This window comes from Notechis scutatus, chromosome 2 (assembly GCF_049901735.1).
Source record: "Notechis scutatus isolate UNSWTSFEM ecotype Mainland chromosome 2, rNotScu1.2, whole genome shotgun sequence".
NCBI lineage: Eukaryota > Metazoa > Chordata > Lepidosauria > Squamata > Elapidae > Notechis > Notechis scutatus.
The window spans coordinates 202,826,189-202,839,716 of NC_142010.1; the positions used below are offsets into that span (position 1 = coordinate 202,826,189).

At 36.8% G+C, this 13,528-nt stretch overlaps 1 protein-coding gene across 11 annotated transcripts in view; it reads left to right on the forward strand.

Moving 5' to 3' along the window:
- The window catches only part of CEP78 (centrosomal protein 78), a 29,944-nt gene that overhangs the window by 5,025 nt on the left and 11,391 nt on the right, over positions 1-13,528 (forward strand). For 5 of the 11 annotated variants that reach the window (XM_087957841.1, XM_087957843.1, XM_026674988.2 and 2 more), the window contains 8 exons: positions 609-892; positions 1,403-1,578; positions 1,657-1,729; positions 2,748-2,851; positions 4,862-5,036; positions 5,955-6,068; positions 8,416-8,480; positions 10,120-10,225. In XM_087957841.1, coding sequence (XP_087813967.1) covers positions 640-892; positions 1,403-1,578; positions 1,657-1,729; positions 2,748-2,851; positions 4,862-5,036; positions 5,955-6,068; positions 8,416-8,480; positions 10,120-10,225 — 1,066 coding nt within the window. In that variant the 5' untranslated portion in view covers positions 609-639. Of the gene's footprint in view, positions 1-608; positions 893-1,402; positions 1,579-1,656; positions 1,730-2,747; positions 2,852-4,861; positions 5,037-5,954; positions 6,069-8,415; positions 8,481-10,119; positions 10,226-11,840; positions 11,859-13,528 lie in introns of all 11 variants that reach the window. The other 6 variants (XM_087957838.1, XM_087957839.1, XM_087957840.1 and 3 more) reach the window with 2 other exon arrangements.

Consider the following 13,528-nt stretch of genomic DNA (forward strand, 5'->3'; position numbering starts at 1 on the left):
TCACCTCTATCACTCCCTCCAAATCTAGTTCTGTGCCACTGTCTGTGTCCAACTATGTACTAGGAATGTTTGGTAGTATAGTGACTGATAAAGATTTAAATGTCTTTGATAGCAACTCAGTTATCAACAATAGCAGAACATTATGAAGAACAAAAAGTCTAAATATTATCTGATCTAAAGATGGTAGATTTTTATCCTAATATTTTATGTATGTATGTATGTATGTATGTATGTATGTATGTATGTATGTATGTATGTCTCTCTGTGTCTGTCATCTATCTATCTATCTATCTATCTATCTATCTATCTATCTATCTATCTATCTATCTATCTATCTATCTATCTATCTCAAGTTGGTGAACATATCTAATTTTGCTGCCTTCTAGTTTCTCTACAACTTACTCCTGTGAGGTTGGTTGGGCAGAAAAATATGTCCAAAGTCATCCAAACTGGTTTTGCGTGGAAGGGTGAAGCCAAGCTCTCTTTACAGTCTAGAGTTTGATCTTGAAAGAAAAAAGAGGCATAGTAGGACTATAGTTTTGATAAATTTTAATTGGTTAGAGTATGTGTAGCTGTTAACAAAAAGTTTGTGTTTTTTCTTTTCGTAGCTCTGGATCATAGTTCAGTACGTAACTGAAAATGATTGATTCTGTCAAAGTAAGGAGACAATGCAGTATGGATTTTTATGCTCATTATGAGCAGCTCTGTGCTTTAGAAGGCTGTGCCCCTTTAACATCTGTGAAAGCCAAAAAACTTCATAATATTCTTGATATCAATGCGGATCGTATTAAAGCTGCTGATTGGATACCTCTACTGCGTGCAGTCAGACATAACAAGACTTTAACTTTTATTGCAATAAAGAGCTGTCACCATCAGGGGCCTGGGGACTCAGGTAATTAGCCTTTCATTATGTCCTTAAAGCTTGCAGAAAATACCAGTCTTTATCACAACTGTAGAATTTAACAAGGCTTTCTTCTCAGAGCTTTGGTAAGTGATGTTAAAACAGGTGAAGCATCTTGTTTTGTTAACAAAACATAAAGTTGACCTTAAGAATGTGGTTGTTTCTTTTGTTTTTCATTTTCTAATTGAATTTCTAATTGAACTAGATCATTTCCATATTCAACATTTCAGCTGGAATTTATTTGTTCTTAGTCTTTATGTTATCTAAAGAGGGAGAACAATAGATTTGACTTCTACTTTACTAAATTTGAAATGTCTTTATTAGCATTGTCTAATTTAGAGGAAATCCAGTCTAATTATAAAGTTAACAGGTGGCAAACAGAGTAAATATACTATATGAATAATTTGTCTTTTGACACATTGTGTGTTTACTAATACTAAAGCTGTTCTTATATTTATTAATTTTCTGTTTACTGATATTTAAGCTATTCTTGTTTGCTAGGTCTTGAAAAACAGGGAACAGGTATAAGAAGAAGAATTCCAGCCATTCGATCCAAAGACTTAACTGGACAATTATGTAAAGCTATCAAAGGTTGTCTGATGGTATCAAAGGCCCTGGGAAATCTAGAACTACATGGGTTGCTTTTGAGGGAAAAGGACTTAATATTATTGACAAAAGTAAGATTATTAAATTGCAACATAATTTTAATTTTAATATGTATTTGCTTTAAAAAATATTAATATTCTTTTTTTAAGGGGTTGGCTGATACATCATCTTTGGAGAAACTATCTTTAGCCCACTCACCAATAGGTGATGGAGGTTTGGAAAGTAAGTTTTGCTTTTTGTAAAGAAAAATATAAGTCTGAAACAGTGCAATCATCAAAATAGCACTCTGGGGTAAATCCCATATATTTTATAATTGTCTATTTATTTGTTCAGTTTACATGGCCACCTGCTAGCCAGACAACTCTGTTAACTATTAAAAAGCTGTAAGATGTACATTTAATTTAATACTTTCTTTTTTAATCTTGTTTTATTTCATTGGCAGGATAAGGCCTTTTACATATTTATTTATTTGGTAACATTTCACATGATCTGTTAATAGTTGATTAAAATATTATATTGGTTAAAATAGCAAATACTGAGATATAAGTAAACTAATATGTAAGAATAAATGTTTCTTTCACAGCATCTTGCTGATGGTTGATGCTAACTTATTTTCTATATAATATCATTCAGGTATTATCCCATTGCATGTTTAAGAGAACAGGATTATACATACAAAATCTCTTGTTACTGTTCAAGATTAACCAAGTTCACCGTTCTCTTCCTATTATGGCAGTAAATTTGCTATCCATATCTAAGTTGTCTGTGTGATTTGAGATCATTTTTTTCATAGGTAAATAGGAGAGCTTGATCAGTTGATTATTGTCTTGTTTGTAAAGTCTCCTATTTATTAATAAGCTTAATTTTAGTAACAGATTTGCCACCCACATTTGCCATATACATCTGGTCAACTGCTATATACTAATTTTTTAAGAGATGGAGAAATATCTTTTAAGGAATAAAAAAGACATGCTGGATGTAGAAGTGATGCTTTGATTTCCCATATTGCATGCTATGCATGTTGTCTGGCATATATGGTTGATATAAGTCAGATTCCAGTTGCTTTTAAAATAGGGCTTTTAAAATTCCAGTTTGTTAGATGATGTGAATTGTGAGTAAGTAGCTAAGCCTGTGATTTTAAGTGCAAGCCAAATATAATGTTTTTATGTAGAAATACTTTCTTCCCACTTGTATTAAATACATTTAAGATGAATAATGGAGTTTGTTTGTTTGTTTTCAGTAATTTGTCAGAGTGTGAAGAATTCAGCTTGCATCAAATCTATAGATTTTACAGGATGCAGTTTAACCTGGCGAGGAACAGAACACATATCCAGCATCCTGAAAGTAAAACAACTTCGTATAAAACTCATTTGAAGTTTGATTACAGGTAGTCCTTGACTTACAACCACAATTAGGACTAAAATTTACATGGTAAGTCAGTGTGGATGTAAAGTGAGTCATTATTGACGACTCAATCTTACAACCATTTTTATTGTGGTTGTTAATCAAATCACATGGTTAAGTGAATCATGAGATCATTAAGTGAATCTATCTACCCCAGTTGACTTTACTTGTCAGAAGCCGGCTAGGAAGGATACAAATTGTGATCATGTGACCACAAGACTATGTGACCATTGTAAATGTGAACTGGTTGCCAAGCCCCTGAATAGCACATACCTAATGGTGGGCTGGTATGATGTTGTAACTTCAAGAAAGGTCTTAAATCACTTCTGAGGCCATCGTAACTTTGAACTGTTGTTAAATGAATAGTTGTAAGTCAAGGACCACCTGTACTATTTGAGTGATCTACTTCTACTTGCTTTTAATTTGTGAAGATAACACTAATAATTTCTCTTAAGATGTTCATGGGTTGTGATAGTTTCAAAAATGTTTAAGAAATGTAGTTTACTACTTAACAGTTCACTTTTTCTGCAGCACATAAGTGAATATATTGTAACCTCCCTAGAGAACCTTTGTACTGGTTGTAAATTTTTAAACAGCAGTGAATCTGGGCCTAATGTGGAGTTTGTTTTCATTCTAAGCAGTTGTTGAAACAATTCTTAAATTTTCAGATTTGTTTATTTGCTTATTTGTTTGTCTTGTCCTGTGCGCTCTTCCTTTCTGTGCCATGTGTTTTTAGATGTTTTAGCTTATTTGTAGATATGCTGAATTTTGCTCTACCTACATATGCTTCTTAAATTTCATTTTCCCATCCTCTTCAGCCTATACTCATCTTCCATTTTAGTCATTTTGAATGATAGTTATAATGAGATACATCCAAAACAATAAAAAAATACGGAGGATACTAGGTTGGGAAGAGTTGGTTTAAAGCAGGGGTGTCCAACCTTTCACCTTCCCTGGGCCACATTAGAAGATGAAAATTTGGTTTGGGCCACACATAATTAAATAAAATAATTAATTAAATTAAATTAAATTAAATTAATAAAATAATAAAATAAAATAAAATTATTATTTATTATTTATTAAAAATTATTTATTTTTATTTTATAATTTTCCGGCCAAATTTTGTGGGGGAGGGGGGAAGAAAGCTCGCCTGCCTCACGCCTACCTCTCCTCCTGCAAATGCAGCAGTGGCGGCAGCGGTGGCGGGGCAGAAGCAGCGGGGTGGCGGGGAAGAAGCAGCGGCGGCGGGGCAGCAGAAGCGGCGGCGGGGCGGCGGGGCAGAAGCAGCAGTGGCGGCGGCGGGGGGCAGAAGCAGCGGCGGCGGGGGCAGAAGCAGCAGCGGTGGCGGCGGCAACAGCAGGAGGTGGCGGGCAGGACTTTTGGGCTGCGGCTGCCCGCCTTTTCTGTTGCTCGCTCGCCCCGCCTCGCGCCTGCCTCTCCCTCCTCCTCCTCGCTGGATCTTTCATGAAGGTTGGGGTGGGTGTTGGGCCGCATTATGAGGCGACCTGGGCCGCATGCGGCCCGTGGACCGCGGTTGGACAAGCCAGGTTTAAAGTATTTAGAATTGCAACATTTATTTCTGGACAATGAAACATTTTTTAAAAATAAATAGTATTTATGGAGGTTATAAAATACTTATGCTGACAATATAATCTTATGCTTTAGTCTTTTTTGTCAAATGAGTCTATTAGCCAATTTATACTTTCTTCTGAGGATGTGGTATAGGGTTGAATAGTTTATAGATGTACTAATAAACACTCATCTAAAGTTCATAGTAGGATAAAATTCATATAAGATAAGACTATTCTCACAGGAAATAATTTGAAATAAAATATTTTATATCTGTTTTTAATAACTGTCATGTTTCAGTTCCTATTTTATTTGTCCTAAAAAGCTAATTAACTTCTAACTCACCTTTTCAATAGCTATGTTTATTATGGTCTTTTACAGCATCAGGCAATGAAAAGACATGGTGAAGCTTGGGCTGAAAGTCTCCGCTATAGGAGACCTGATTTTGATTGTATGGCTGGCTTGAGGCGCATCACACTAAACTGCAATACTCTTATTGGTGATCGAGGTGCTGCTCTTTTAGCTGATTGCCTTGCAGAAGATCTGTGGCTAAAAGGTATGTTTTGTAGATTTAATTCTGAATATGTTTGTTTATTTTTGTGTTTTATTGATGAGTAATTCAATTTTCAAAATGTCAAACTGTCATTTTTCTGTTATTTAAAGATCAAATATTCTTTTAATATAGTTCAAGTTTATTGTGCCCTTATTTTTTATCACTTTTTAATGACATGTTCTAGCTCTCAGATTTATGTGGACTGATTTTTAAAATATAGCTCAGCACAATCACAAAGGTGATTGCTACCTTTTCTATTTTTTTGTCTTTTTAAGACTGTATATAAAAACTTAATTCTAAAGGGTTTATCTTCACCTGCAAGTAACATATGTGTTATGTGTTGAAGACTATAAGTCTAAAGGACTTTACTTAGGTGGGTTATGCACATAGTATATTTATGTACTGTTACAAGATGTGAATGGAAAGTAATGTCTCCAGTGTTACAAGTTATCAACTTATGGCACTACTGATACACTTTAAGCTCTGATGTGTGGTGGTTTTTTTAGCATCTTTCACTACACTTGGTGAAATTGCTGTGAGGAAAAGTTGTGTTTCTATTGTTCGTGAAATGGAAACATATAGTGAGTTCTTATCAATGTGCTTTAACCTATGCACCATCATAAAATCCAGGTGAGGTCAATACTAACCATTCTGGCATCAATCTTAAGGGAGCCTTAAATAAACTTAACCAGGAAGCTGTTGTCAAACAATGCTATGTAAAAGTTATGTGCAGCCATAAAACTGACAAATTATTGATGTGATGGAGATTTCAGATCATAGTATTAAAGTATATTTTTTGTTTGAATTGTAATTATGTGTTGATAGATGATGGCAGAAATAATCTATTTGTTTTGTAGAGATTGGTGCTTAAAATATTCATAGACCATGCGGTGTATTAATGTCAGCTCTCTATTATTCAAGCACTTGATTTGCAGCAATGTGGAATTAGCAGTGAGGGGGCGAAATCACTTTTGGATGCATTTAAATCTAACACAACATTGGTAGTTTTGGACATCAGAAAAAATCCATTAGTAGGTATGTCTGCTTCTATTTTTTTCTGAAGGTTTAAAAGGATTCAAGTTGAAATTCCATTTTATCTAGAATTTATAACACACACAACATTTTCTTTATTATAAAATAATGTAATTTCCATGAGGATGTGCCAATCATTCCATGAAAAACAGTTTCGTGCACAGTTGATTTTGGGTGGTCTGGCACGCATTGTTGATGTTCTCAGAAAACCATTCTATACCATTCTTAGAATATACTAAAACTTTTGTTCTGAAGAGAAGGGAGATAAGGGAGAAAGGAAGGAAAAAGTCAAGTGAAGATTTCCTTGACAGTTGCATATATAGACATTGCCAGTAGCAGCAGGAAAAGAAGGAATTTGAATGATGGGGGATAGGCAGATTTATGGCATATACAGTACCACATTGATAACGGGGAGGGAAGGGGAACTGGGTTGGGAAGGGAAGGTACTGATAATATGCAGTTGGGTGGAAAGGAATGCACAGATTGTGTGGAGAAGAAGGAAAGAGGGAAAAATGCATATTAGATTTACTGTACTCACACCATGTACTCTGAGTTCCTCCTAGCTTTTAGTTTGTCTGGTTCTGCCAAGCTGCAGTTACTTTAGAACTTTCAGAATACAATGGTTTCTTTCAAGTTCAGAACAAACATATTTTAGTTTTGTACACCCTGTTTTTTTCTTTACATTTTCCTTCAATTTCAGTATAAGAAAAATCAGCATAGTTTATAACTTTCCTTTTTGAAAAACAACATCAGAGGATGACTTCAAATATGCATAGAAAAAGATAATACCAAACAAAGCCCAAAATTTAGTAGAGAAACAGGGTTGAAGAAGCATGAGTACTACTTTTAATAAGAACTCATTCCCATTAGGCTTTCAAATATTTTTTCCCAAGGTGCTTTCTTATAGATTTCTATTGCTGGCTTCTGTAGAGCTGTATAGCGTTTCAGACTTAAAAGCAAAATGCAAAGATGCTTTTTAGCACCTGTCTGCAATGCATAAATTCACCGGAATCACTCTCTTGGCTACAGTGCAATCCTGGGAGAAGATAACATTTTATTTGAGGAATTGCAGTCAACATTTTATTGTATGTTTATAACCCTCATATGCTGCCCAGCTATCTAGAGAAAGATATGAGGAGCCTACATCTGACTTGTCTGTCACAATAAATTTATACTATGTATTTTCTGACAGTAAGAACTGATTGTCATCATAATTGGTTGTGAAAAATTGGTTCAAAACCGGTATGTTCAAAACCGGTATGTATGAAAAATTGGTTCAAAACCTCTTTTCCTTAGATAGCCAGAACAGCATTGAACTCAAGTATATGTATGATATTCTACCTAATGTAAAAGAAAAAAGTAGGAAATAAACATTTAATAATGAAAGTAGAATAAACAAGTATTACCTTAACGAACCCTGGAGTTTTGTTCAGTACAAAGCTACTGAACACAGTAAACATACTTAATCTTTTCTTGCCTATGGTTTAAAAACTAGTAACTTTTGAAATCTAAGGAAAAAGAAATGCATTAATATATTATACTTTGAATCTAAACTATATAATCTATACTACATATATAAACTAATTATGTATGAAAAGTTATCTCACAATAATACTGGTAGTCCTTGACTTATGGCCGGTCACTTAGCGACTGAAGATGGAACAGAACATGAAAAACTATTTATAGGTTTAAAAGGTTTAAAAGTTATAGCCTCTGCAGTGCCCCATGAACATATGAACAAAATTTGTCCTTATCGCTCACTCGGGTGCTGCAGTGGCCCCTTTATCTATAGTATCTCTTCCTCATCCTGCCCTCCACTTTCCTGTCATCAATTGTTCACTTACCTTTTGTGGAACTTGTGTCTTACCTCTGTAACTTGTGTTGGAGAAGGAAAGCAGGCCATTCTGTCCTTAAATATTCCTAGGCCATGTGTCTTTATCCCAGAAGTGGGCACCATTTTTGAAGCACCTGCAAGGAATTATGGCTTCTCTAAAAATTGTGCCCGTTTCTGGGACAGCGCCATGCAGTCTGCAGGGATGCTGAGGGGTGAGAAGTGGAGCATCAGGTGCTTTAGGGAGTGGAAGAGGGCCTCTCCCACTCCTGTGCAGCCTGTACTCTGCTTAAAGACCCCATGAACACTCATCATTAAGTGAGGTGTTCATGTAGGTGCTTCACTTAACAACCATCATGACTTGCAACCATAGTGGGTAGGCTCTGTTCTGGTTATAATTTAATTGTAACTAAGAGCAGAAAAAAGCAATGATCAATAAGTCACATAGGATTTCTTTCTCTTTTTGGGGGCGGGGGAGTATATGATAAAAGCATTAACTTTTTATTATTCTATCTGTAGATCATGCATTAATGAAGAAAATAATTGAAAAAGTTCTCGTGAATGCCAATGACACTAACTTAGAGGTATGCGCTAAATATTCTTCATTATTTAATAATTTAATGAACATAAAATAATGCAACTTGTTTTTGCTAGCCTTTGCTGTTGTTTAAATTGTTGTAGGTTCCTCTGTTTTTTTTCAGTGGAACTCTTACATATAGTCCATAATTGAGCCAGATTTATGGTTGTAATTTGTTGCAGTCGTTAAGTGAGTCACCATGCGACTGTGCCCAATTTACTACCTTTTTTGAACCAGTCATTAAGCAAATCTGTTGTATCCACTGAGCATTCTTTGTCAGAAATAAAGGCCAGAAACCTGCAACAAACATTGAAAATTGCAGTCACATGATCACAGGACACTGCAAACAGCTATTAAAGCAAGCCGAATGCCAAGCAACCAAAATGCAATCATGTGATTGCAGGGTGAATATGGCTGTTGTAACTTCAAAATTGGGTTGTCAGTATCTTTTGGGAGTCTGTTGTAACTTTGGCCATTAAATGAGGACCACCTGTATAAGGACTTTATTTTTCAGTTTGTTCAAGGGTGCATTTTTCCTGATCTGCTTGAGACAGTTACTTCTATTCAAGTAAATTTTGCATAGATACTGAGTATTTTCCACCAATATTAGGTCATTTAGTTACCATTTTTTTAGTCTGTAATTTAAGATTGGGAATCATAGTTGTTCCCGTCCTAAATGATGTCATCCATTGGTTTCAATATAGATTTATATAATATTGGTGCTGTAGGAAACCTGTGAATTCCGTCCTAAATGATGTCATCCATTGGTTTCAATATAGATTTATATAATATTGGTGCTGTAGGAAACCTGTGAATTCCATAGTACAAAAGTAATATTCTCAGCAGCTTGCTATTTACAAAACTGAACATAAAAGAATTTTATCTGGCATCTGACATGATTTTTCCACCTGCTATCTTACTGGATCATGTTCATCAGTAGGCAAAAAAAAGCTATTGCGGGTCAGACTAAAATTCAAATTACTTGATGACAGTATAATGAGAATGTTAGAGTTTGATCAAATTTATTATTACTATTTTTTCTGCAAAGTAGTAGCCATGGAAATCAGTAGAGAAAGGAACCTCTTGTGGGTTGTCTGCAAAGTAATCCAAATAGGTCAGATATTCATGCAAGTATTTAGATGACTGTTGAGTCTAAATGTATTTGTGCTTAAATGGATAATTTACCAGTGGATAATGTTTTGTAGAAGGGGATATAGTCCTTGAATTGAGTCTAACTGATATAAAATAATAGAAATCCTATTTTCTATAATCTATTATTGATGTAGCCTAAAATTGCATTTGACTGACAGATGAAGCTTCTGATCAACAGTAAGATCCTTTTGGTACATGTTATCAGCCAGAGATCCCCTCCTCTACAATTGTATAATATTTTATGTTTCAGCACGCTTCTTTTATCTATCAAGATTATTTTGAATTTTTGTCTGTTTTTATAGTATTAGCCATCCCACCCAAACTATTAGAGGAACAAATTTATTAATAGAGGAAAAAGGTATCTATTTAAAATGTTGTTTTAATTAGTGCTATCCTAAAGCCACTTTAGTATGTGTATTGCATGTTACTTACAGTTTGAAGTAACTACTACTAAACCAAAATATCTGTGCTGTTTCCTCCCCTTGCTATTCTAGTACAAGTGGCTTCCTTCTCCACTTTCAAAAGATGTTAAAAACAAACATAAAAAAAGAACAGTAGTCTTGGGAAATGGCAGAAAAGGAAAAGCTACTATACGTATTGGTAATTATTTTACTTCTTTTTATATGAGTTAATATATAAATTCTTTTATTATATCAGTGAGTTGCTATTCTCTTATACCAAGTTCCCCAACCCCCAGTCTGTGGACCAGCTCCAGGCCACAGCATGCCAGAAATGGCTGCACAAACAAGCAAAGGCCCATCCACAGGATGCAGGCAGCACATGAAACCTTATCCACTCTGGTTCGTGGAAAAACAGAACTGGTCCCTGGTGCCCAAAAAGTGGGGACCACTGTCCTATACGAGTAGAATAGTTGAACTGTGTGGTTCTTGGTGCTCTCTGAGGTTAGTTATTTGCAGACATTTCATTACCAAATTAGGTAACATCACCAGTGTTCTAATTTTCTTATACATTTATAACAATTTAAAAACAGTGAAATTAAACAAATTGCCAGAAGTTTCTTAATGCTTAAATAAACTGACAATAATTATTTGATATAGGTAATTTGATTATCTGATCTTTTAGCATTTAGAAATCACAAGAAAACATGATCTAATTGTGTTATGCTTAATCTCATTGGTCAGTGTGTTACAACCAGATAAAAAGTCAGTTACAAAACTAACTCAACAACCAAGAGAGCTAATGTATTTTTAAAGCTCCAAAATTTATAAAATACCATTTAAAGTGTTTAAATTTGTATTTTGTTCTATCATATGATAATTGTATTCAATCTGAACAGAAATATGAATACTTTTCATATATAATAGATTGGAACAAAAAATCCAGTTATAGGCTGTTGGTGGCATTTCTACTCATACATTACAGTAAGGAAATTATACCTTTATAAGGCTAACAAATTTTACTGGATTTTAAATGTGCAGTGAGTGTGAAAATTTATTTGGTAGTCCAACTATGTTGTTCTGTCTGGCTCTGACCTTTCCATTCTGTACCATAGCCGTAGATGAAGCTATCTGTTAAACTGGAAACTAGATCTCTGGCATTTCAGAGTGAATTCCAAAAAGAAAATTCAAAGTATGTAGGAGTCAATGTAATATTTGTAGGTAACTTTTTAAAGCAGCTACCTGTTTTCTTGGGATGCATGATTGCCTTCACCAACTGCAAATGATTTTGAGAAAAGAAGCACTTTAAAACTGGGGGGGCGGGGGAGGTGCTACATTTGTGTCCCTTTTTTGTATGAATATCAAATGCTAACTATTCTTAATTAAGAATTAAGAATCCGTTTTAAGCATAGTTTGGATATATGTTGAATTACATGTATATTAAATATCAACTTGTCATCTGATAATGGAATCATTTCAATATTGTTCTGAAGCCCAAGTATCTGTATACATTGATAAACATTAATACACATAGCTTTCATTGTGTATATATATCTATAGTTGGGTTTTCTAATTTAAAATTCTAAATTTTTTTAAAAGTTTGATTTGAATGTACCAGGAAAAACAAGACTTACTTGCTTGTTTTTGCTCTATTCTCTATTAAAAGTACTCAGTTGTTTGGCTTAGTTTATATTAGCTTCATTCAAGAAGTCTTAGCAAATTAGTCACTGAAATTTCATGTTGTAAATGGAAAGTTATCTAGACTATGCTTTCTTGGTTGATTTTTCCTGTGGCTATTTTTTCTGCTTTCGCTTCAGTAATTTGGAGACACAGAGGTAAGCATATAAAATGAGATTTTTGGAGATAAAACTGCAGTCCTGTATTCACTTTGGCATGAAACTAATTGGAAATATTTCTTCTGTAATTCTGCATATTATTTATTGTATTATCACTATCAAGTGTGAAACTACCGTGTTTCTCATGTAATAAGGCCGAGTCTTATTTTTTTTTTTTTTTTGAGCCCCGAAAAAGCGGCTAGGACATTTTTTGGGGGGTGAATTAATTTCCCCCCCTCCCGCGCACCCTCACCTTGGGCACCCTGCGGGCATCTATGCCTCATCACCATCCACTCCTAACGGCCAATCATGGCGGAGCATGGGGGCTTCCTATCCCCGCCAAGCGCCTTTGTTGCAGACCCGGGTCAGCGGGCAGGCGGCGTGGATGTCTGCCAGCAGCGTTTCAGCTGCTTCTCAGACCTCCATAGCTTCCACGGTTCTCGCCAGTGCTGGCACCTTTCTCACCAGCGCCTTCTCCAACAACAGCATCTGAGTCGCTCCCACTTTTCCCCCATCCCCGTAACAACAGGAAAAAATTTTTTTGAGGTACCTGGGAGCGCTGCGCGCTGCGTTTTGGTTTAATCCCGAGCGGCTGGGTGGGCGTGAGAAGAGCCGAGCGAGCATCTCTGCTGCTGCTACCCTTGGTGCTCCAGCCTCAGGCTCTGCAAATTTCCAAAAGTCCCGGTGCACAGCCCGTTCCTGCATTCCAAGCGCACCCAGGCTGAACTGCAGCTGTCCCTCTGTCACCAGCGCCGTCTTCAATAACAGCGGCAGCAGTGGCAGGAACTGTGGAAGCGTTTCAGCCACTTCTTGGGTGGGGGAGCCGCCTCCGAAACTTCCACAGTTCCCACCGCTGTTGGAGACGGCACTGGCGAGAGAGGGACAGCTGTAGCTCGGCCTGGGTGCGCTTGGAATGCAAGAACGGGCTGCGCACTGGGACTTTTGGAAACTTGCAGAGCCCGATGCTGGAGCACCAAGGGTAGCAGCAGCAGAGACGCTCGCTCGGCTCTTCTCACACCCACCTAGCCACTCGGGATTAAACCAAAATGCAGCGCACGGCGCTCCCAGGTACCTCAAAATGTTTTTTTTTCCTGTTGTTACGAGGATGGGGGAAAAGTGGTAGCGAGTCAGATGCTGTTGTTGGAGATGGCGCTGGTGAGAAAGGCGCCAACACTGGCGGGAACCGTGGAAGCTACGGAGGCCTGAGAAGTGGCTGAAACGCTGCCGGCAGACATCCACGCCGACGCCGCCCACCTGCTGACCCGGGTCTGCAGCAAAGATGCTTGGGGGTAGGGAGCCCTCCACGCTCCGCCATGATCGGCTGTTAGGAGCGGCTGATGGCAAGGTGTAGCTGCCCGCGGGGCACTCCTAGTGGCAAGTTCCCCCCGCCTTCCCCCCCAATTTCGCATGTTTTAAAATAGGCCTAAATTTGGGGGGAGGGGCTTAATTTCATTTTATGCCTAGAAAACATGCTGGGTCTTCCTATTGGGGAGGGCATATTGTTGGAGAAACACGGTATTGTCCTGAGCATCAAAGATTTCAAGTTAATCACATTTGCATAATGCTTCCCACATCATTGAATTGAATTGAATTGAATTGAGACTGGACACACGGGGAATTTGTCTTTGGTGCATATGCTCTCAGTGTACATAAAAAGAAAAAAATACATT